This window comes from Muscardinus avellanarius (genome assembly GCF_963383645.1).
Source record: "Muscardinus avellanarius genome assembly, chromosome: 4".
NCBI lineage: Eukaryota > Metazoa > Chordata > Mammalia > Rodentia > Gliridae > Muscardinus > Muscardinus avellanarius.
This window is the reverse complement of record NC_137789.1, coordinates 66,015,162-66,041,225: the sequence shown is the minus strand read 5'-3', so window position 1 is coordinate 66,041,225 and position 26,064 is coordinate 66,015,162. Positions and strand designations below refer to the sequence as shown.

Below are 26,064 nucleotides of genomic sequence, written 5' to 3'. Positions count from 1 at the left end.
CATAATGACTTCATGTATGGTCCAATTATTTTAGGATATATATAAATATACATAATAAATCTAATCCAATTCTTTGGCAGTATAAATTGGAGTAAATAGCATTTATCATAAAATAAATGTGAATAACTCATAATATGGGCTTGCTGCTATGGTGAACTGAAAATTACCATTTCAACTTCCATATCATATATCTGTTTTATTTCTCTCAGTCCAAGTCCCTGCGATCTCCGCGTTGCCTGCAGGCCAAAATCTACCATGTTATGCCTTGAGCACTTGCCTCTATAATGACCTAAAACACCCTCAACTTTTAAAACAGAAATCCAGAAATTAAGATTATTTTTAATCTCGTTGGACCAAAATAATCTACAACAAGGGAATGCCCCTAGGCTATATATCAAGATAAACAAAACAGTCATATTACTATTAGCAAACTCCAAATTGTATGTGCCACAGAGCCTTGGGAACACACGATCAACCAGTATCTCCCTATCTGTGTTAGCACGTTCATTCCCAATTATTCCATTCTTTCTTCTACTTCTAAGATATAATTTAAAGACCCTCCAAAACTTTGTATCAGTACCACAACAAACAAACAAACAAACACAAAGTGAATAATAATCACAAGCCTGAGAACCCATTTTGGAGATCCACAGAAATATCAAAATTAGCATGTCATCAGTCACATTGCTGGACTATCACCTCAGTAATGTCAATATCTCTCAGCTATTTTTATATCAATGACCATATGTAAAATTGTCACTGATGTTCTGTGCATATGTGAAATGATCAATGTCAATCTCTATATCATGTATGGGGAAAGGGGGAGCAGTGGAGAGGGAGCCTGGGGTGAAGCTCAGAAAGTGCTGTTAATATGTTTCTCCCCATCACTCTGAATGATATTAAGATGAGAGACCTCTGCAAAGAAAATTATAAAACATCAAAAAAAGAAATCGAAGAAGACCCTAGAAGATGGAAAGATCTTCCATGTTCATGAATAGGCAGAAAAAATATCATCAAAATGGCCATATTTCCAAAAGTGATCTACAGATTCAACGCAATGCCCATTAAATTACCAAGATCATTCCTCACAGACAGAAAAATCAGCCCTTAAATTCATTTCGAAAAACAAAAAACTCAGAATAGACAAAGTAGTTCTCAACAACAAACACCACACAGGAAGAATCACAATATCTGTCTTTAAACTATACTACAAAGACATTGTAATAAAAACAGCATGGTACTGGCACAGATATAGATACATAGACCAATAGAGCAGAATAGAAGCCTCAGAAACAAAGTCACACACAGCCAATTGATATTTACAAAGGGGCCAAAAACATACACTGGATTAAAGATATATCCTGTTCAATAAATGGTGCTGGCAAAACTGGTTAATCATATGCAGAAAAATGGAAATAAATCCCACTTTCTCACCCTGTACAAGAATCAATTCAAGATGAACCAAAGACTTGGAAATTAGACCGGAGACCTTGAAGTTCCTTGAAGAGGGCATAAGTCCAACACTGTAACACATAGGCACAGATAAAAACTGTCTCAACAAGATCCCAAAGGCACATTAATGTGTGGGATTGCATGAAACTGAAGAGCTTCTGTACAGCAAAGGAAACTATCAAGAATCTCAACTGAGAGCCAAGAGAATGGGAGAAGATTTTTGCCAAGTCCTCCAATAGAGGACTGATGAGAAACTACAATGCACCAATAAACATTTATTTTAAAAAATCCTTCAGCCAGAAAACCAAGTCAAGAGCTGAGAAATAAGTTTTGACTCTTCTCTTTTCCAAACACCGGCATACCATTTCATCTAAGTCCAGTCAGCTCTGCCTCCAAAATAAATTTCAAATCTGACAGCTTCTCACTTCTTCTCATCTGTTACTCTGTTCCAATCACCATAGCAACCAGAGGAAGCACCTCTTGCATCTCCCACTGCAGGGGATATAACCAAAGGAGAGCCCAGCAGCCATGCTCTGAAATCCACCCATACAAACACAGGGAATCCACCCTTGCACGGGCTGGCCAATGGCAGTGCATTGGGACAGGAAAGCAGGCTTCTTCCTGGGAGGCCTACGTCTCTTCTACTGGCCTTCCTGAAATGTCATTAGACTGAAAGTCAGCCCAAGTGCCTCCCCTTAACCTCACCTCCCTACCCTCTTCCACTTCTTTCTCCTAATACAATCTTGGCACATTTAAATGTGCCTCAATGGCGCTTCTAGGATGGTGAGCTAACATGGACATTGTTTCTCTGCGCAAGGTAAATGCTGGTCTCCTTGCTAACCCCCTGTCCCTTTCCAGTGCTTCACCCCAGACAGCCTCCTCCATGCAACAGTGAGCCCCTCATGCCACATTCATCTTCCCCTCAATTCCAAGCCCACCACTGTCCTCAACCCAAATTTATTTCCTCCCTTCACTAGGACCTATGGTCTCAAGTCCCTGGCCCGAGGCCTCCCCTTGAACAGGTCCCCACCTACTCTTCCATTATGTTCTTTGATCAGCTCTTTCTTTCTTTCTTTCTTTCTTTCTTTCTTTCTTTCTTTCTTTCTTCTTTCTTTTTTTTTTTTTTTTTTTTTTGGTGGCACTGGGGTTCCTGGAAGCCCTTCTACCTCCGGGCTACACTCCCAGACCTATTTTATACTTTTTTTTTTTTTTTTTTTTTTAGAAACAGTGTCTCTTAAGCCAGCAGGGCTGGCTTTGAACCAGCGCGATCCTCCTGTCTCCACCTCCCAAGCACAGGGATTACAAGCGTGCGCCACCACGCCCGGCATCAGTTTTTACTTTCTTCACAGCACTTCTCAGGAGACAAGTCACCTACACTGATGCACCACTTATCTTTGCACTGTCTTTCCCTCCCATCAGAACGAAGGCTCCATTAAGGCAGGGACTTATCCACCTTTTCAGTGTTTCATTCCTACTGAATGAAATGCTGCTTGGTACATAGTAGGTACTTAAAAAAAAGTTGAATGAATGAATCAGACCCACAAAAGTTGTAATTTTAGGATCCACTAAAAATAAAGAAACCATATTTGGCACGCAGGATAGGTTTTTGTCTTTTCCAGACACATTCCTGTTTCTATTTTCAAATATTATCAGATATCAACTTTGTATACTAAGTATCAACCCTGGCATCTTACTAAACAACAATTTTAGACATTATGAAAATTACAGATGTGGCAGGTGAAGACATCCATCACAAACACATTATTTTCAGTCACTGTGGCTCTTAAAATTTAAATCATTAAGATATTTTCATTAGCAAAGAGTAAGTAGACAAAATATTACCCTGTTTTCAAAACAAGTTAAGTAACCTTGCAATTTTCAGCTACACGCACTGGAAAACTAGCCAGGCTCTTTCAGTGTCCCCACACCAGGATACCTGAGGGATTTCCTGGAGAAGAGGGCGCCTCATGGCCTTCTTAGTGATTTTGAATGCTAGAGTTCCTTGAAAGACAGATGTGGAGCTGCTATCTCCAACATCAAAGTGGCTCAATTTCTCCTTTTCCTTGTTGTCTTTTTTCCTAGAGACACTAAGAATAGTCAGGAGGGGCGTTTTCAAGTGTATATGAGTTTTTAAGCCACTAAAGACAAGGAAGTAGGAAAGGTGGCCACAGGAGAAATATCTACTTGGACATGGAGGTTTGAAAAGTTCTTTCTATTGAAAATCCAGAGGCTTTTTCACAGCCATTCCAATACTCCTTGATTTTTGTATCTTTACTCATTAAAAGGAGAACAGGAGCTGGGCGTGGTGGTGCATGCTTGTAATCCCAGCATTTGGGAGGCTGAAACCAGAGAATCGCGGTTCATGGACAGCCTCAGCTACTTAGTGAGGCCCTCTGCAACTCAGTGAGACCCTGTTTCAAAGTAAAAAGAATAAAAATAGGGCAGGGGATGTGGCTTGGAGGTCAAAGGCCCCTAGGTTGCATCCCCAGATCCACAGGGAGGGGGGGGGGATAACAGGAAGGGAGGAAGGGAGAAAAAATGTAAAAGACAGTAAAAGAATATCCATCTCCATGGTGCTGTGTGCTTCCTACACCTTGGGCCAACTCCTTAGACAAACCCATGTGTCCATGTGTCCAAGACAGAGAAGCAATCTATGTAAAGCATCATCCTTTCTAGCTTTGGCACCAAATCATCTTTCCACCTTCATCTCAGCTGTTTCCAAAGGCTCTTGCTTCTTCTACATATCTGTCCCAAATAAAGACTCCAGATGACAAAGGCCCTGGAAAACATGTCATTGTTGCCGTTTCCCACTCTTGTGAAAGAAATGACCCTCTCCGGAGGTCCTTGAGGGCTCCTCAGCACTTCTATGCTCAATCTACCTCCTGGGCAATGCCTTGTATTTATCAAAACTTTCGTATTTGTCAGCATCTCCTGATAAACCTCAAAGTTATCCTCAGTTAGACACCTAAACTTTTCTCCTTCACTCTGGCTTTCTATCTGAATCAAACTCAAACCACCTCCTGACCTCTTCCTTCCCCTTTCTATGGTCTCAAGCCACAGGAATTCATTCATTTACTTAGCACGCATTTGCTGAGTATCTTCAGTTTGCCCAGTACCATGATGGTTATTGGACTCTAAGTATGGATAAGACAGACAGAATCCCTGTTCTCATGAGGCTATAGCTTAGCAGGAATATAGACACTGGCAAATAATTTTAAAAGTAGTGGTGAAGGCTATAGAAGGGAAGGACAATGAACTAACTTAGAGAAGCGTATAGTGGTGGTCTCGCTGAAATTTGAGAATAAGGAATGTTACTCTCTTTCCAAAATTTTCATTCTTCTGTTCTCATTTTTTGTTCTACAACCTCATCAAGAGATGTAGGACCCCTGACATCCTTACCTCAAATTACTAGGCCCATCTTTTCTATCTATATCAGGTAGTTGAATAATTAAACTGTTCTTTTATGGATACTCTCAAATTCTCTTACCCTACTCTCTCCCTCACTTTACTTGGCAAGTCCTCACCCCTGAAGTAAACCAATTGTCTGTTTTCCCAAGCTGCTAGCCCTCGTAGAGAAGAATCACTTCATCACAAAGGTTCTGAATTTGACAGCTCCAGCACTGTTTGGACCTGTGTCTCTACTGTCAATCTCCTTCCATATTCTAAGCAGCCTCCTGCTTCCCATTCCACCCAGCACCTGTTTCTGTGTCCTCCAACTCACCAGGCTCACAAGCCAATCACTACTCTCATTCTGAGCCACTTCAAGGAAAAAGAGAAAGCCACCACCAATCCATTCACCAGTGGAATCATCAAGCAAATAGGAGTACCTAATATGTGCCAGGCACTGTGTTAGGTATTGGGGACACAGAAATGAACAAAACAAGACAAAATCCGTGCCTCTTGGGCTTATGCTTTGGTGGGGCACGAGTCCAATAATAAACTTAATGCACAAGTAAATTATGAAGTTCTTGGTGAGAGGAAAGAGGAGGGAGGATCCCACCTGCAGAGCAGGGGCATGGGGAGAGCTGGCGACACAGAGAAGGTGGTCCAGGTGGGCCTCTCACAGAAGGAGAGATGTGAGCACCCACCTGAGGGTAATAAGGGGTCAGGCAAGTGCATGGGGAAGGGACGGCCAGCACCCTGGCCTGTGCTGGGAGCCCATTCAGAATGGCAGAGCACTGATGAGCAGCAGGGTTGGTGCCAGGGCCAGATGGTGGGGACCTGTAGCTTTCCAAGGAATCAGACAAGAATTCCCTAACATGTTGCCCTCTCCTCCATGTCAAATTGCTCCTCATTACCTTCTACCACAGTCCCCATGATGTTTTAGTGTGAGATTTACTCCTCTTCCAGGAGGATCCACTTCTGTGTTGGGTTAAAGCTACTGCTGCTCCATTAGGAACTTTCCTTGTCAATTACGCAGAGAGTCTGTGCTCGCAGCATGAAGTCACCCTGACCTTCTCACACTCATCTCTTTGTCTCTGGGCTGCTCTCTCTTCCCCCCCTTTTGCCACTGTGGACTTGAGGGATCTTTCTCTCTCCTTTCCTTGTTCTTTAAATCACCCACCATTCAATAAACTTAATGAGTTCAAGCTATGTGCTTGGGAACTATGTTGGAGACAGAAGTGGGATGTGATCCAGTTGGGAAAATGATAGTGAAGCCCATCTGCCCACTAAAACTGCTATAGGCTACATCCATCAGAGCTTCTCTTCCTTCCTTCCTTCCTTTCTTTCTTTCTTTCTTTCTTTCTTTCTTTCTTTCTTTCTGGATCTGAGACTTGGAGATAAGTTACATCTTCAGGTGCAATGATAACTCACATTCATTGTGCCCAAACTGAGATGATCTTTCTTTGTCAGTCATGCTCCTTAGTCCTGAATTCTTAACTTCCCCCTGTGTCAGGCTCATCTCTATAGCCACTGGTCACTAATGACTATCAATTCTACTTCATAAAGACATCGAATTCCCTGGCTTACCACACTCATTGCCAGCACTTTCTCTCAGATCACCAATATTTCCTTTCTTCTGAAAATCAATACAAAAATATCTTCTGACTGGCCTCTCCATGTCAGCTCGCTGCCTCTAATCCATCTGCCAATCCTGGACAGACAGGACTCTGGATTATGGATACAGGCATGCTGCTTTTTCTTCTGAAACCTCCCATCACACTTAGGATAAAGCTAACTCCACACAGGATCCACAAGTTTCTCCAGACTCTGGTCTGCCTCCTGTGCAGCACTCCTCACCTGTACCCATTGGGAATGTGGAGCCATCAACAATCTCCCTCTGTGCACAGCCCCCTCCCGTGGACAGCCCCATCTGCCCACCATCCCCGTCCCTGGTCCCACAGGTACTTTCCTCCTATTCACTTTTTAAAGCTGGTGTCCACGCCAGGACACCTTCCCTGAGCAGCCCACCCCAGCCTGGACTCCACTGGGTCCCTTTCTGGGTGTCCTTATGGCTCCCCAGCCTTCCCTATACCACACTAGACTGTGATGGCTTGGTCATTTGTTCACGCCATTAGGTCTTGAACTAGGACCGGTATTACCTAACTGTGAACTCATGGAAGAATCAAGCATAAACCAATACCAGGCAATGTTTTATGAAAGAACAAAGGGATATAGTATGCTTTGTTGTTTCCTTATTGCTTTGAGATGGTATCATTAGTATAAAGGTATGTGTGTATACTTCATTTTATATCTACATAGAATTACTTTCTGTTGTATTAAATAAATGATCCCGAGAACTAGATCAAGTGATCACAAATTTATGAAAGTACAGCATTTCTGATTGAGAAGTCTTATAAATACAGCAGAGAATATGAAAAAGGCTAAACATTTAAGAATTGTCTCCTCTATAAACAATTTTTGAATGTCCAAGTTGGATAACTTGGCAAATATCTAATCAGGTTTTCACAGTTACTCTATTATTGCCAGATATTTTGTTCATTGGAGATTTTATTAATGAGAAAGAGACAAAAATTGCCTTAAACATTTAATGTTTTTACAGTCTATTTAATTTAGATATATAGTTTACACACACACACACACACACACACACACATATACACACACACATATATGAGTTACTTAGGAGCTTGGTAACTCTATCTAGGGGGTATAAAACAAACTTGAATGAATGGAAATCATTCTACATAAATTCTTGTGTTTAGAAAGAGGATATAAATGAGAGAGAAAGAGCCAGGCGTGGTGATGCATGCTTGTAATTGCAGTACTTGGGAAGCTGAGACAGTAGGATTAAAATTTTGAGACTAACCTCAGTTACTTAGTGAGGCCCTCTGCAACTTAGTAAGACCTTGTTTCAAAATAAAAAATAAGACTTGGAGGTAGAATGCCCCTGGATTTCATGTGAAAGAGAGAGAGTGAGAGCGAGAAGAAAAAGGAGGAGGAGGAGGAGGAGGAGGAGGAGGAGGAGGAGGAGGAGGAGGAGGAGGAGAGAGGCAGGGAGGAGGGAGAGAGAGGGAGGGAGGGAGGGATGGAGGGAGGGAGGAGGGAGAGAGAGAAAGAGGAATCATGAGCATAATAAAGAGACCATAAGCCCCTTTATCTCCTTTATTGGACACCATTTTTAGCAAACACTTTATAACACTGAATAGAAACATCAGATTTGTTCATATGTGATTCTGAACATGGCTATATTTTATATCTGTATCTGCATATATGCATACATTAATACACACATATATCTATATATGTAAATAAGCTAGGAAAGACTATGTCTAATATTAATGTGAAATCTAATATTTATTCCTTACCTGAACCTGAGAAATTGTCTAAAGACCCGTCTGCTGTTGTTGATGCTATTTCACTGCTGCTCATTGGCTCTGTTTTAACTATAAAAATAAACATATATCATATACCCAATTAATAGTTATTTGTAAAAGCATGGCAGAGAAGATACAATGTTCAAAATACTGATGAGAAATTAATTCAAAAGCAATCTTTTCCCATTTGAACCTAAATAAGATTAATATTCCTAACAGAATCTCTTCTAAAAATGCATTCACATGCCAAGTTTTTCCCTAAGAAAACAATCTATTATTATGTTACCCTTTAAAAGCAGAACTTTAAGTTAATTCAATATGTCTTATATGTTTATTAAGTTACTTATTAATAATAACATCTTTCAAAATATAGGTAGTGTGATGTGAAATTATTTTCTGGCAGTTACAGAAAAAAATCTGTTATCTGGCCAAACAGAACAAAAATATTTAGAGAAGCAAGAAATGTGTGACTGTCCTAAACACCAACAGGCTTTCATGATGCTTGGGGCAGGTGTGCATATATACACCACACATGCCACCCAAGGGCTTTCTCGGTTATCTAGCACGGACCAAAAACACAGTCCTGAGTTTAATGGATTATTTTCACAAAGCCATATCAGACTGCCAATTCACCAATATTTGATAAACATACTATGAAGAAGAAATGAAGTTTCCATTTTGAAATAATACTAATAGCAGATAGTGTGTGGAATGTATACATGATCTTTGATAAAGTCCCTTTTGGGGGAAACATAACTATTTGATTTATATTATAGATCCACGCCCCTGATAGAGTGATAGAATGACTGTACCCCCACAAAACTAAATGAGCCAGACTACTTCAGAAATCTGCCTTTGTCCCCTAGCTTAGATTTTCTTTCCTTTTATTTTTATAATGTAGAGCTGGAAAATTGTTTTACCTAGAACCTTTTGTTTGTTTGTTTTTGTTAGGTTTGGTTTGGTGCTGGGAATTGAACCCAGGGGCATTCTACTCCAAGCTACACCCCTGCCCTATTTTATTTTTTATCTGGAAACAAGATCTTGCTAAGTTGCTAAGAACCGTGCTGAGCTGCTGAGGTTGGCCACCAATCTGTGATCCTCCTGTCTCAGCCTCCTAAGCACTGAGATTACAGGCATCGTGCTTGGTGTTCCTAGAAACTTTTGATGGATTGGCATCATTGAAATGTGTTTAACTGACTTTGTGGAAGTTGTTCATTCCCCACTGACAAGTTTTCAGAAAAACCGCAGTAATATTCTAAAGATAAGCAAAAAATCCAGAATATGTTCCCTGAAATAATGGCTTCAACAAGAGAAAAACATGGACGTTTGTTCACAAACCCATTCTGAAAGGGGAGAGAATGAGAGAGAATCTCAGCTCTTCCTTCTCTGAAGGGGCCGATCTCAGAAACACCACGCAGAAGACAAACTTATGCTGCTCCTGGGCCTGCCTCAAATATTTGACAATGCATGCTGAATAGTTTGAATGTATGATGTGAAACCATAAAGCACCAATAAAAATATTAAAAAACAAAATGGGTATTATAAATAAATGCACCAGGTAGTCATTTTCAAAAAAATCATTTAGGTAGTTTCTAAACAAGTTTGGGAGAAAAAACAGCGAGACTAATGGGAATCACACTGCCTGATTGTTTTCATATAGACCACACAACAGTGAAACTGAAGTTGTAACTGAAGTTTCCACTTTTCTGCCAGTTGTTTTGGGTTAGAAGTCCTACTTGATGCTAATAAATTCTGACATAAGCCTGTATTACCCTCCTCTCTCCATGCCACCAGCAAGATGATGATATTGCTTTTCATAACTGCACTGCCACAGCTTTAGGAAAGCCAGCATTCTGTAGAAACTACTCCAACAGTGCAGTTTCTAAGTGTTCTACTCAACTGTCCAATTACACGTATCTCCCGTATTAAGAACATATATGACGCTCTGTATACATTTGGCAGTAGTTCTGTTTTACTCTTAGATCACCACTGGGATTTAGAACTCAGAATTACATCCCACATGCTGAGCAAAAGATTAGAGTTAGGTACAATGGAACCCCTCAGGTCCTATAATGTGCCTACTATATATCAGAGTCTTTATAGACATTATCAATAATCTTTCAAGAGAGTCCTCAAGTAGGTCTCTGAATGCATTTACAAACTCGCCGGTTGGTGCTGTCTTCTTGTCTCCCATGTAAGAAAATGAAATCAGAGAATAGGGAAAGAAGCTGTCCAATGCAGAAATTTGTTTTAATTTTGGATTTTTTTTATTCCAAGTCCCATAACCAACGCTTGAAGAAAGAAATGGTAGTTAAGTGGCACTTGCCACAGTTAAGGCTTCTCTACAACAGAGCCAGGCAGGGGAGGCCCAGCGTCCTGCACTGTGGACAGAGTGTAAGGGAGATCCCACCAGTTCCTGGCCTCCAAGGTCCACTGAGCTTCCAGGTCAAGTGATGTTTGATGGAATATATCAAGGAGAAGTATCATACCCAAATGTCAGGAAAAGATGAAGAAGTAATTCCTTCACTGCATAGGATGTTAGTCCAAATTATTTCTAAGTCTGCCAAATTTAAGGTCTATGGTTTTGTAGCTTGACTGTACAGTAACTTTGTGAAAGCTTGCCTATAGCACAACCAGTCCTATTCCTATACCTCCAAATCCATACCAGCTCTTCTTCATTTCTCCATATCTTTAGCTTAATCAAATGTTAACTTTCATTCCCCAGAGGCACATTCAATTACAAGTGAAATCCATTAAAACTATGCAAAAAGAATAGAAGGGAAGGGAAGATGATACTTCTTCTTTTAGGTCCCAAGTTCAATTCTTTGTGTCTTTGTTCAAATATACCCATCTATACACTAAGGAATAAAGACTCCCAATGACTCCGATTTTAAAAAAGGCTTACTATTGAAGAGCAGAGGATGTACTTAAAGTAACTACCAGGATATTCATGATCGTATCAGGTACTGTCACTGAATACTCTGATCACCAGGGACCTGATGCTAAAAAGACTGGTGATTGATTGTGATGTAAAATAGCCTCCCAGAGAAAGCCTAAAAGAACAGACATACTTCTGGCTTTGTTGTTGTCAACCATACACCCACTGGAGAGTTATAAAGACAAGAATAATCTCTAGCCACCAAAACATGACCTGCTTCATCCCCACCAGTGCAGTCACATTTATCAATAGGCCATGGATGACATAACAGAGCTTCTCCCCGAGGCTTCAGATTTAAAAACACCACATGCTGACTTGTTTTAAGTCTTAGATATCTGAGGTAGTATAACATCTGAGAACTGTCCCACCTAAGCCACCTGTCTGAAAAGCAAAATCCGTGAAAGATCTGCTCTCCTCTAACCAGTGTTCCTTTCACCAGACGTTATTCTTTGTTACATGACTTCGATCTATTAGAATATATCTATTTTTGTTCTCATTTGCCACTTCAGTATGTCTCTTTTTCTACCACTTTGAGTTTCCAATCTTCCATCTGGTGTTTAAGGATCTACTTATATTCATCCTTTAAAAAGCCCAGAAGTTCCTCTTTGTTCCTTTGACTCCCTTACCAGGTCATTCATGCCAGGCCTGAGTTCTGCTGGGCAACTGCTACTCTCTGGGTGTACCACAGACTCCCCCTGTGAATGCCTGTCAGCCTTGCTGTGGGAGTCAGAGAATCCAATTACCTGCTACAAGACTTTCTAATGTGTACTTGATTCTTTGGCCTTAATGATCTCAGGTAGAAACTTTAAAAATTTTTCCACATTACAAGAATACAGTAAAGATTCATAAAAAATTAGGTAAAGTAGAAGCTAAAACTGTATTCGTCATATAGCAGTAGCTATAATATCTAATGCTGTTGGGCTAGACACCTTTTGCCCTTCTCCTGGGATTTAATACCAAGAAGTAACAAAGAATGAAGTGTTAAGAGTACTAGATTTGGAATTATCAGCTGAATTTCAATCTAGCTTTAGCATCAACAGCATGAACCTGGATTAAGTTACTTAGTTTCTCTGTGTCTCAGATTTCTCATCCGTTAGTGGAAATTATATATGGATATAATTATATATACTCATGTAAGGATAAGAAATGATTATAAAAAGAAGAAAAATGATTATAAGCTTATAATCATTTATAATCAATTACAGATATATAGTCAATTATAAATCACCTAGCACTGTGCTAAGTGGTCTAGAGCCCAAGCTTTTAAAGTCAGTCACTTTATCATTATATCAGGGCTTTAATTATGAAAAACCAAAGCATCTATCTATCTATCTATCTATCTCTTTATTTACAGTGTTGGGGACTGAATGTGGAGTTTCACTCATAGTAGGCAAAAGCTCTACCTATGAGGTACAACCCCAGCCCACAGAAATTTTAAAACACAGATAACTGGGTCAAAAATCTTGAAAGTTAAGCTTATACTTTGCAAAGAAAATGGGAAGACTCTAAAATGAAGTGACTTGTCTAGGGTCAACTGTGATGCTATGTCTCCAGAGAGCCCAAATCAAATCAAAGTAACTTAGCAATAACTCAAGAAAACAGGACCAAATTATAGTCACATTAAGACAAGTGATACCTTGGTCATAACAATAAATACATGTTCTTTCTGAAGAAGCAGACCAAGAGGAGAATGTTATACAAGGCAGTTGGGACCAAGAATTTGAGGAGACAAAGAACCTGTCTCCCTTTAGTACTTTTTAGAGTAATCTGGCCTGTGAAAATGACAGACCCACCTTTCTTCACCATAAATTTAAGTGGAAATTTGTCTAATAAGCCATTGGAGCTTGATGATGTCAGCTATCAAGATTGCCTAACTAATCCACTGCACCATGATTCAATGTTCATCAAGTAACTTCTGGTTATGCTTTGTATGTTGTGGTCCTGAAAATAAATCTCTGATGCGATGATAAGTCAATTAGAGAAAACTGGCATTTGGTGCATCTCATCAAGACTGGCATTTGGTGTACTTTAATCAAGGTCACCCCAACAGATAGTTGCCTGGAAGACTAAGAGCCAGCCTGTGTTACGAAGCATTCCCCCAGGAAAGCACAGGGAAGGTGCTGGCCTGGGTGACTAGCAGGTCTTCCCAGTCAGTACCTAAACTAATCTCACAACCTTTCTTAGATGTCTTTGCTTGGCACAATTCTGTCTTCTTTTCAATTTCTTAGTATGATACTAAGGGATTTCTAAAACTCAGGTCATCATCCCTCTACTATTCCTTATGACTCCTTTATTTCTTTTGCTGTGATGAGACTCACCTTTGTTCAATTTTGATAATGGTTCAGCTACACCACTGTCCAAACTCCATTAGAAACTCTTGCATTTCTGTTATTCACTTACTTTTTTTTTGCCAGACATGCTCTTAATGCTCATCATTAATACCCTATCTTTCCAAAACTCTCTCCTGTCCCTACTCTGCTTCACAGTCTCACTTGCCAAGTCTGGAATCCAGAGCCAAAAATATCCACTTCACATCCCCATTATCTTAAGAATACTGTGTTTCTCATTTTACTAGCCATCTTTTTTTGAAAACCCTAATTCCAAGATGGGCAGTCTTTCACTGTTCATCCCCCAGCTGCTGTTCTGGATGGATGAGCATAGGAGAATAAGTCACGCACGGCACACTGACAGAGCCCGTATAAATTCAGGCCTTTATTCCCCTGGGTCATCGTGCTCCTTGACAGTTCCCCTTTTCCATCTTCTGAATCAACCATCTGAAATAGCCACCGTTGAGCCTTTTCTACTTTCCTCAAGCCTGGAATCCTACTTCACTCCCCACCCTCTTAGCACATGTCCTCACCCACTGTTTTATGAAGGATGTTGAAATTGCATTAAATCTGTCATCTTGCAACATTTCCCGGTTTTCTACTGAGTAATTCCCGTGGAAGTTCCCTTTCCCTTGGCAGTACTTTATCTTTACCTTGGTGCCTCTTCCAAACTGCCTTTGTAAGGAGATCTTATTATTTGGTTTTTCAGTATCTCCAATATTTCTATTTCAAGAGGCCACTTCCCTCCTTTCTAAAGAAACAGGTCTCTCCTTTTCAAAAAAAATTTTTTTGCAGCACCAGGAATAAAACCCAGGGCCTTAAACATGCTGGGTTTTACCACTGAGCCATACTTTCAGCCCTTCCTCTAATTTTTAAAAGGTTTTCTCTGGACTGTGGTACTTTTCCAGTTGTCTTCTTTTACCATGAAGCTTCCTGAACAATTGTTTCAAAACCTTATTACCTACTCTCTCTTTAACCCTTTGCATCAAATCTTTTGTATCTACTTTACTAAAAGGCCTTTTCAAAATGCCCAGTTCACACTTTTCTCAGTCTTGATTTCCTTTAGTACTTCTGAAGAATGGGTCTTTCCACTTGGCAGTTTGCTCATCACTGTTCAACACAATACAATGGTTCCCTTTCCCTCCATGTATCTTTCTTTTTATGTTCTTTTGCCTACTCTGTGGTCCTATCATTTCACCTCCTCACCTTTCTGAATTTTCATCACAATATTTGACCTTTTGGTGATCATTCTTTAAAAATGACCTTTATGCAGAAAACTTCTAAATCTTTATCTGCATGTACCTTTTTTTCACTGTGACCAATTCCCACATCCCAATTAGACTACGCCCTTGCTGGTCAAGGGTCAGATTCAGCCTACCCAAACATAAAATCACCACCTTATTCCTCTGTAGTGGTCATCTCTCTTTTGCTTAATATTATCAACATAGAATAAAAATTTCCTTTTCACCCTGATTTCTTCTGCTGCTTCTTTCCTCGGACCCCATTGACAAGTGCAACATTTTGGATCATAAGCCCCTAGGGGCCATGTATGATGCTACTGAGAGGTTGTAGCCTAGCAGGGAGTCTTGAGGTTATGGGGAGTGTACCCTCAAAGAAAGTTGTGTAACTGGTCCTTCCTCTTTCTCTCCTATGTCCCTGCCATGATGTGATGCTTTGTCATAGGTCCAAAGGCAAAAGAGACTGAAAACTGCAACACTGCAAGCCGAAATAGACCTCTTTTCTTTGAAAGTTGATCATCCCAGGTATTTGTTATAGAGATAGAAATATGACTAATATATCAAGTCTATAACTTCTTCCATTCTAATCTTTCATAACTTCCTTTTCAATTTCATGACCATTAACCTAATTATCTTCTGCCTGTTCTCTTGTGTAAGTTAGCAATTGGCCTCATGACTGCTGCTGTCCCTACTTCAGGAAGATTTTTTTGAGCATCTCTTCAGAGCTCAGATTTTCTCAGTGCTCTTGACTCTGAGATCTTTAGCGGGCTCTTCCCTTTTCTCTGGAATTTTCTCTTCCCTAATCATGTATTAGAGGCTCCAATTTTTCTTTACTTCCTGTTTCTTTCTACATACTTTATATTTGCATAAAATCTGGTAATTTATAAGAAGACAAGAGTATTAAAAACGTGCTGTCTCATATAATTGTCCAGACTTTCCTGCATGCCCCTATAATTCCCTTCTACAAATGCAGCGCTACACATCCCTATATAGAGACATTTAAAACAAACTTACCTAAAATGTTTAGTACTTCCTCCCTTCTACAGTTTTGCTACTGTCTGTTCATTTGACATTAAATATTCTATAAACCTCCCATATGAATAAATCATATGCTTGAAATGTCAAACAAAATCCCACTTGTTTCATTAAGTCTTCCCTGATCTTCTATTGATCTACTCACTCAGGGATAATTTTTTTCTCTTGAACTTCTAACTAAGTCTGTGCTTGTGCTTCCTTTATAATATATATTCCATTCCATCTCTATTTTTCATAGACTTATTAATTTTAACATATGACAAAAATTCCATGATAGGAGTTATATCATTTTCCATTTTTGTATCTCTATAGAATTTAGTACAATGCCAGGCCTTAGAGTTGGTACTCAGCCTTTACAGAGGAATGGAAAAAGGTAAAAGTTTGCAACTGACCTAAAAAACAGATTGCACTCAATTTCATACCATGAGCCACATTGCACAGGCCATTAAGAATATTGTCCAAACATAAGATGAATTTTATTCCTCCCAAATTACCACTTAGCAAGCTTATGTGGAGTTCTTGCAAAGTGTTTCCTTGACAGCACACATGTGAACATATTTATGCTATTTTGTTAAAGCACTATCTGAAAAAGATACACTACCATTAAATGATATCAATCAATATTAATTTGCATAAGTAGAGAGGACTCTGCCTGAATCAGTGAAGAGAGAGATAACTAAGTTATCATAGATTTAATAATAATTCATGGGGCATGGCCAACCAGTGGCAAATACTGGATATTGCCAAATATGCCTCAAAAAGCCATTCATAAAACAACTCTGCACATGATTATGCTGTAGCAATCACAAAAAAAAGAGCACAATCATGTAATGTTAGGGCTGAGATTCAGTGACAATATCACTCATAAGTTCAAGGAGTTTCTTTCTCAAACTTTTGGGCAGAAATGAAATGTATACTATTAGAAACTGTCAAATGATTAAAAATGGGGAAAAAGACACCAAAGACATAATATGAAGATAATAAAATTTTTATATAAAATGTAAAAATAGACAATAGTAATATCTCTATATTTATACATTTTATATATCATATTTTAAAAACACATGAATTAACTACTGTAAGTAGCCATTTAACTATTTTCTTGTCAAAAAGTATTTAGATGTATGAACTTAATGTTTTGTCTTCTAAATTCCTATTTAGCAAATGAGGTATCTTTTTCTATTTAAATTGGCTCTAAAGCCTGAATTGAAATCTTTATCCCTCCAAATACTAAATTCATCTTTTTTTATTTTAAAAGAGGGTAGAAGCCGGGCATGGTGGAGCATGCTTCTAATCCCAGCATTTGGGAGGCTGAGACAGGAGTATCAAGGTTCACGGACAGCCTCAGCTACTTAGTGAGTTCCTTTGCAACTCAGTGAGACCCTGTTTCAAATTAAAGACTAAAAAAAAAAAAAAGAAAAAAGAAAAAAAATAGGAAAATAGGGCTAGGGTGTAGCTCAGAGATAGAATGCCCCTGAGTTCCATCCCTAGTACCGCAAAAAGGGGGGGGGGGGTAGAAAAAATAATAGCTCTTCAAAATAACATAATGTGCACAACCTTCTAAAAACCATATTGATATATATTGATTAAACTTGAACTTCAGGGTATGTATGTAAAATATTGACTGCTCCTCTGAATTGTCTGTGCAATTCTCTTTTTTTCTTTTTCTTTTTTTGGCAATTCTCATTCTTATCCCACTAGTTCAAGTTCCTAACACATAAAATCTGTACAGATTGTACAGGCCTCGGTACTGTAGCTCATCTCTCCCCAATCCAATCTATCTTTGAAATTGGTGCCAGATTAATACCTAAAACACAAAACACTTCACCGTATCAGTCCCTTGCTCAAAATATCCCCTGGCTACTCTCCTGGCTACAGGATGAAGTCCAAATTCCTTCGCCTCGTCCTCAGGGTCCTCCATAGTTTGGCTCCAGATGATCCTTCCAACCTTATCTACTATCAATTCCTTCTTCAGCTAAACTGGTCTCCTCACAGTCTCCCAGACTATCCTACCTTTGTTCATATTGTTCCCTCATTTAGAATGCATTCCATCTCCTCTGGACCTATTCGAATTCTACCCATTTCCCAACACTCGGCTCAGATTCCATCCCCTCCTTGAAGCCTGGCCAGTCCTTAGCAAGCTGAAGAGCCCTTTCTTCTCAACTCTGAAGGCACTTTTGTTAGGATCAGTGGCTTCTAACCTTCTTGAGAATGAAGCCCTCTTTCAAACACCAAAATAATTTTAGAACTTGAATGATAGCCTATTTTTAATCTGTCGATGGAGAAGGTACACAATGCAAAAAGCCTACTATGAATCTACAAAGATTTGTATTAAAAAAAGCACAACAGAATGTCCATATATGAATGAATTTAGATGTATATTGTGGCTTGCTAATTTTCTCACCCAGTAGACAAAGATTTTTTTTCACAGAAGAATTAGGTACTAGTTCTCCCACTCCTAGGGAACTCTAAACCACAGACGGAAAGCCTACCCTACTTAATTTAGAACATATTATTGCCCTTTAATTTTTGCCAAATGTTCAAAAAGTCATGTGTCCCCCAAGCAGACTGTGATATCCTTAAGGCAGGGCTAGCATCATCTATCTTCTAGAATCTCGCAGAGTTCTTGGTACACAGTAAAAGCTAAATAAATGTTTGTTTTCATTTCCCCTCAATATTGTATTGTACAATTAATCATACATGCAGAGACATTGGAAGAATTATGTAGTGAGCAATTGTAAACCTACCGCATGGAGTGAACAATTAACATTTTACTGCATCTACTTTTCTGTATGTACTCTTCCAAAAACCCCATCTCATTTTTCATGCATTTCAGAATCAAATGCAGATAGAAAACATTTCCCCCAAATATTTCAGCATTTGTATCACATTCATCTAATTAACTAAGGTTTATATTTATGGCTCTTTTTCTTTAAAGCAACATTTATATACATTAAAAATATACATCTTAAATGTGCCACTCAAAGACTTTTAACAAATACTTACATGTAGAAGCCAAAGTAGGATCTATTTTTAGCTTAAAAGAATGGAAGAATGGCATACAATATCGAAAGACTGCCCTATTTTAGGAATTGAGCAAAACGACATTCTCTGTGGCATAAAGCAATATTTATGTGCTTTTAGAAGGAAAGGGTAATAATTTAAAAAGTACTTTATAAGTCAGGTGTGGTGGTGTGTACCTGTAATCCCAGTACTTGGGAGGCTGACACAAGAGGATCTGCATTCAAGGCCAGCCTCAACACTTAGCAAGATCATTTCAAAAAACAAACCAAAACCAAGAGAGAGAGAGAGAGAGAGAGAGAGAGAGAGAGAGAGAGAGAGAGAGAGAGAGAGAGAGAGAAAAGTTAAAGGTTTAGGGGTGTATCTTAGAGATAGAATGTCCCTGGTTCAATCCTTAGTACCAATAAATAAATAAATAAACATTAATAGACAGAACTTCACCAATTAAAGAATTAAATGTGGTTTCTATTTACTGAGCACTTCCTATATGCCAGACATAGTGCTAGGCACTTCATAAGCAAGCATTAGCTTGCTTGTTCTTCATGGCAACTTTATGAAACATTTATTTTAATTATGTCATTCCAAAGATGAGGAAACTGCAGATTAAGGATGTTGAATAACTAGCCCAAAGCCACACAGGTAGTTTCAAACTTTAAAATTAATTTGTCTTTTATATATTCACCAGAGTCCAGTGTTTTCTAATTAGGGTTTTAGCATCCTTATTCTTCTGATACAGACCTAGATAATCAGTAAAGGACAGGGCTATAGGGTAGTCTGAGGCTACCAGGGTGCTGAATAAAAGCGTATCAGTATATGTTGCGAATTAGCAGATGGTAAAATAAACTCGTGTATGAAGATTGGAAGCAGATGAGCTGGCTTGGACTCAGATCCTCAATCACATCAATGTGGAAAAATGACTTATTTGCCTAAAATGTAATCAATCTACCAAATGATTAGTACCCTTCTCCATCCTTCACAGGAGCACCCGGACATGGACCCTTCCCACACTGAGCATGAGCTGGATGGGTACTTACTGAGTACCTCCCACCCTCCCAGTGCTGTGCAGGCTGTGGGGCAGCATGAAGGACCTCAGAGAGGAGGAACCATGCTCTCCTAATGCAGAGTCACTACAGCAGCCAGTCCCAAAGAACGTGTTTCTTTTGTATTTTATTAATTAATTAATTTATTTATTTATATTTTTTTGGTGGTCATGGGGTTCCAGGAAACCCTTCTACCTCCAGGCTACACTCCCAGACCTATTTTTTTTTTTGAAACAGGGTCTCTTAAGCCAGCGTGGCTGGCTTCAAACCTGTGCCATCCTCCTGTCTCCACCTCCCAAGCGCGGGGATTACAAGTGTGCGCCACCACGCCTGGTGTTCTTTTTAAAAACTATAACATTTAGTATTATTTAATATGCAATAGATGCCAGTAACTGTCCTTAAGTATTTTAGATAATTCCTAACATCCTGTAATGCAGGAACAATCTCCATTTTATAATGAAGATAGTAGAGGCTCAGATGTGATAATAATAGCAAATAAACAATAAGAACTTCAGAGGAGTCAGACTCTGTTCACCATTTAACACCCCAGCAAAACTAGGTACCATTACCATCTTCATTTCACAGGCGGGGATGCAGAGGCCTGGGGCAGAAGTGTCCACTTGTTGGCTGGTGAGTGGCAGAGCCCGCCTTCCACAGGGCATCTGAGTCAGGACTCTGCCCACCTTCTCCCCTGCTGCCTCTCAAATTTGCCTTACAGAAACAGCTGAATTGAGATCTTCCACCCAGATTAGACTGACGGCAGAAAGCATGCTCTCTCACCATCATGCAATACCATTTCCTCTAATTTTTAATATTCTTCCCTTCCCCCTTTACTCTGCCCTTAAGACAAGTTGGCAATTTGTGCTCAGAGAGACAATGATATGTAAATAAGCATATTATTTCAAATAAAATACTCTTATTAATTTTCACCTGGAGTCTTTTCTCATTGCTCATCACACCTTGAATATAGCTTCAAAATACTCCTTAAGTGTATTCTTAAAACACAAACCCAATCATACCACTGTCCTATGTACAACCTTCAGGCCTCACAGCTCCTGCACAAATGTACCCAAGATCCTCTCTGGTACCCAAGGCCCTCCATAATCTGCAGTAGCTGACTGGCTTGGACCCATCTCTGTGCATGCGCGCGCACACACACACACACACACACACTTCTGATTAGGATGTCTTTGTGACAACTGTAAAACCATGTTATCCCTCTTACTAAGGTGTATAAATATCACTACACGTTCAGTTTTGTCCCACCTTTGAAAAATTTTACCTTGAGATTACCATGTTCCCAAAAAACCCCCACTAACCCCAAGTAGACTCACTGCCTTATCTTTATATCATTCAGTCATTTCTTAGAGTATGTGGAAGTTGCTTCATAACTGCTAATTTTAGGGAGAGGTACTGGGGATTGAACCCAGGGGCGTTCTACCTCTGAGCTATTTATTTTTTAAACAGGGTCTCAGTAAGTTTTGAGGCTTGCCTTCAACCTGCAATCCTTCTAGCTCAGCCTCCCAAGTATTGGGATTACAGGTGTATGCCATGGTGCCTGGCTCATTGTGAAGATATTCAAGCCCAACAGTTGAATTTTCCATTTACGAAATAATAAGTTAGAATGGGTCAAATGCAGGTCAGTTAGTACAAATTGAATGCAAAATCCGGGGCAGGGTGAACTGCGGATGTGCTCTGGGTGGGAGCCTATAGTGAGTATGAATTGGTATGAGGTATGGTCAATGTCAAGCTGTAAAAGAAACTCTAGAAACTTTTTGAATCTAGTCATGCAATATAAAGAGAAGTAGTATTTTAGGTAATATAATTATAAATACTTACTACATTATTTGCTTAATAACATAGGTCATTTGTTCAACATATATTCAGTGCCAAGCCCTCTGTTAGATGCTGTGGACACAATACTGAACAAGTCGGACCTGCCTTCAAGGTCCTTAGAGATTCTACCAGACAAAATAGATATATAAGTAGATATTCTACACCCTTATCTTGGTCTTAATACTAGGTAAAGGGACATAATAATTTAAGGAAGATAAAGCATTTCAGCAAGTATCAAGCTTTTGATCTTCTAACCAAAGTAGTGGTTTTGGAAAATCCATGTTTTAGAGCATAAACAATATGGATTTTGACATCAGCTTGATTTGCCCTTGAATTTCTTCTCCAATAGAGCTGATATGCTATGAAAATATTTGGCAATCACTTAACCTTTTTAAAGTTGGCTGCATAAAAGTCACCACAGTGATTGTTTTAAAATACAGTGTAGAGGGTATAATGTTGTACTTAGGAAACAGAAAGAACTCAAGTCGACTCATGGTTCACATTTTATTTTGCTAAAAAGCATCCTTTGTATTTAAAATTCCTCTTAGTAGTATCTGATGCAGTGGTAAAATGGGTAAGTATTTTAGATTTTGTTTCCCTTTTCAAAGTAAAAAAGTCTCCAATTTGTTTTATGGGGAGTAGATGTAAGTGCGTCTCCTTGGAATGCGTTTGGTGGAGCTCATCTTTTTTTTTTTTTTTTTTTGGTGTAATGAGATATTAGAGGCATGAAATAAAACCGAAAAATCTGCAAAGCCAGCAAATCACCACGAATACAATCATAATAAGTTTTCATTTATAAACAACTCTGGGGTTGGTTCTAAAACTTAACATAAATCCTTGGTTAGATTCTCAGACTTACATTCTCTTCTAGAAAAGCTAAAAAGCAATCACTGAGGACAGCCATGCGACAGACAGAATTTTTTGTTGTACAAAGTAAAAATAGAAAAATGGAAAATCTCTAATACATAATTGTTTCTATGATTTTGTGTACTTAAGAACCAAAGAGAGGATAATTAATTCCTCTTGGCCCTTATTCCAAGTAAACAAGGTGAGAATTAAAACACACACACACACACACACACACACACACACACACACACACACCACTTAGTCTATGCACTGCTCACCACAAGCATTACCTAAAGCAAGTAATCTATGCCTAAAAAGATATGAAAGTTTATTTGCCTCTCTTCTGGTGGGAGCTGGAGGATGTTCTGTGGGGAGAAGCATTTCTGAACATACTGATTTGTGGCCCAACCAGGGCAGAAGTGCCACAGAGCTGACTCTCTAACCTATCAATAATTGGAAGTAACTGTAAGCTGTCTATATGTAGTCATTAGTTTATGAAAAAAAAAACTAAATGTCTAGCAACCACGAGCCTAAACCATGCAGGTGATAAGTACTGGCATTCCTAATGCGATTAGAAGAGATTCCGTGAGCTACAGATGCTGACAGGTGAGAATCTCTGCTGTCCCGAAAGCCCACGCAGGCCGCCCCTTTATTCTTCTGACTCTGCCTCCTCTACTTCTCGTCATTCTCTCTCCTCTAGCTGTACGGAGTTCTCGCTGTTCCTAGAACACACCACCCATGTCCTGAACTCTCAACTTTGGCATTTGCTGTTCCTATGAAGCACCTAGCCAATGCCAACACCTTGCCATTTGGTCGATACAATCCAGTTCTCAAAGTCAAGAGAAATGCGACCACATTTACCATAGACTTAAAAATAGCCCCTGATGTAGAAAATATTTACTCTGAGCAGTAGCAAAACTGCAACTGCTGTTTGAATTTCACAGTAATACTGCTGCAATCCAAATGTGCACAGAATAATGACTATTATAATGAAAAGCAGAGCTGACTCCCCATCTGTTTGATCTCAGAGAGGCCTAACATAGGCAGACGACTGACAGAATTATAATTAAGTCTAAAGCTTTGAAAACTAGTTAGAGGCAAGCCCCTAAAAGTTAAACTATTGATGTAACACACTGTGTATGCTTGACCACAGGAGGAAATCACACACACACACACACACACACACACACACACACACACACGCACGCGGGAACCTGAGGACCAGAATGTAACTACCCTGGGGAGTCATCTGTGTAAGAAGTTCTTTTGTCATCAAATGCCTGCCAGTGGTTCTTGCACAGTTCTGCCATTTGTTAGGGAATGACATTCTCCATTTACAGCCACCAGTGGAGCAGGGAGCACCAGGATGTTCAGGGGAAAGGGATGAGAAAAGGCTTTGCAGAGGATGAGAATCACAGTCTCTTCATAGAACAGCCCAGTGACTTGAAAGCCCAGGCTTTGAACTCAAAACAGAGCAAAAAGAGATAAATAAATGCCAGCTCAGATATTAGTAGTACCCATCATGGCTCATGTGCCTTTAAACTTGGCATATAACTTTCTAAGGCTCTGACTATTATTTATGCATGGAATGGGAGAGATTGGATAGGAGTTAATAGACACTGAGCCCTTAGTAAGTTCCAAATATGTTACAAGTTTCCTATTACATGCTCACAGCAAGCCCAATGTAAACTCCACTGTTAGCCCCATTTCATAGATGAGGAAACTGAGCCACACAGAAGCTTATTTGCCTGAGTTCACACAGCTAACCATGGAGCTGGGATTCAAGCCCACACACTTAGCCATTCTCTTGGCAATCTCAAGGAATTTTCTGAAGATTAATGAAGCAAAACAGAGGGTGATCAGCACATCGCCTAACAAGCTGTTCACTAACTATAGCTATTTTTATTATTGGCATCAGGCATGTGAAAACTATTCCTATATACACAATATAGCAAATATTAAATCCTAATAAACTACTTTGTCATTATTTCAAGTCTTTTGCTTGAGAATAATATATAAAGATGCCAATTTTGTGGCTCTAGACAAACTCTAAAAACATCACTTAGAAATTCCTTTACTCATGATGCCCCTTAATCTTCCAGAAACTAAGTTACGTGCAGAATGTAAACAATAATAAAATTAGATTACCATGTTTCTATTGACATCAGAATATTTGACCACAGATATATAAATATAGCCTGTAAAACACAGCCTCAAACCATAATTTTATACACATTCACTTCAGTTTGGATATTTCCTACAAATAACATTTCTTAGATACTCTCCTTGTGTAGAATTGCATTTTCTAAGTCAAAACAATAATGAGAAAAAACAAATTCAGATAATTTAACATCTTCAAAATAGATTTTGAATGTAAATGTGTATAATTGAATTAATCTGTCATCTGAAAATATGCAAAACACAGTTGACTAGATTTTAAATGCAGATAATTTAGTCACCTAATTCAAGATTATAATCTGGTATCATCTTGGAAATCTAATATACCAATTTAAAATTATTATTTGAATAACCATCAGAATTCCTGAAACTATGTATAGTGCAAATTCCAACTGTATTTGGTTTCGCATCACTTAAGGACAAATTTATCTGTTTTAAGACCAATTTAAGCTTCTTTTTGAGTTTGAATCTGAATTAATAATAGAGAAGACTCCCGTTCCAAGCTCTAGGTTTCACTCACACTTCTTTTTAGCTGTCTCTGGTCCATGCCCACAGACAACCCAAAATAAACAATGGAAGGAACAATATGGGAACTGACCAATCCCAGGCTCCCAAGCTTTTAAGACAACTAGAGAAAACAAAGATGGGAAGAATCCCTGCTTTGCAAACAAGGCCCTAATTAGGTGGGTAAATAAAATCCTTTTACTGCACTAACCTTTGAGTCCTTCTGAAGGGAAGGTTCCCAACTACTTCTCACATTTAATGCAAACATCAACACAAAGCCTTAGCCAATCGAGGTTGGTGATCCATCCACCCAACATTAGAAATCCTCCTTCACATTCCACACTTTGATATTTATCAATAGAAACATCAGCACCCAAAAGCTTAATCCTTAAAAATAATGCTTTAACACTCTCTCTAATAAAGAATTTCTATCCCATCCTGTCCTGGAAGACTAGAGAAAAGAGTTAAAAGACCACAATTTTTGTTTACATAAGTATTGACTAGTGTCTTCTGGGTTAAGTTTTAACTGTTTCATAGTAACTAGAATATTCATTAATTCATTTGGAAACACTTCCAACAGAACTTCGAACACTGCTTTTCTCAATACAAGACAAGCACTTGCTTACGTTACTATTTTACTATTTTCACCTACGTGAATTTTATAGTTCAAAGATTTATAAAGTGGGTAATGCCAACGGTTAACTGCAATAATATTGATTCACAGAGTATAATGTAAAGAATAACTGAAAGTTTTGAGACATGAAACAAACAACTATTTTAACTGAAAATTTTATTTTTATCTATGAAATGAAAAAAAAAAGAGTATTTGAGGCTGTAGCTCACTTTCTTTCTGTCTTTATCCCTTAG

The 26,064-nt window shown here is 38.9% G+C and overlaps 1 protein-coding gene across 9 annotated transcripts in view; it reads right to left on the bottom strand.

The window, feature by feature from the left end:
* EYA1 (EYA transcriptional coactivator and phosphatase 1) overlaps window positions 1–26,064 on the bottom strand; it is a gene marked incomplete at both ends in the record, with an annotated part of 350,889 nt that overhangs the window by 131,478 nt on the left and 193,347 nt on the right. For all 9 annotated transcript variants that reach the window (XM_080694448.1, XM_080694452.1, XM_080694453.1 and 6 more), the window contains one exon: window positions 8,223–8,300. In XM_080694448.1, coding sequence (XP_080550574.1) covers window positions 8,223–8,300 — 78 coding nt within the window. The remainder of the gene's footprint in view (window positions 1–8,222; window positions 8,301–26,064) is intronic.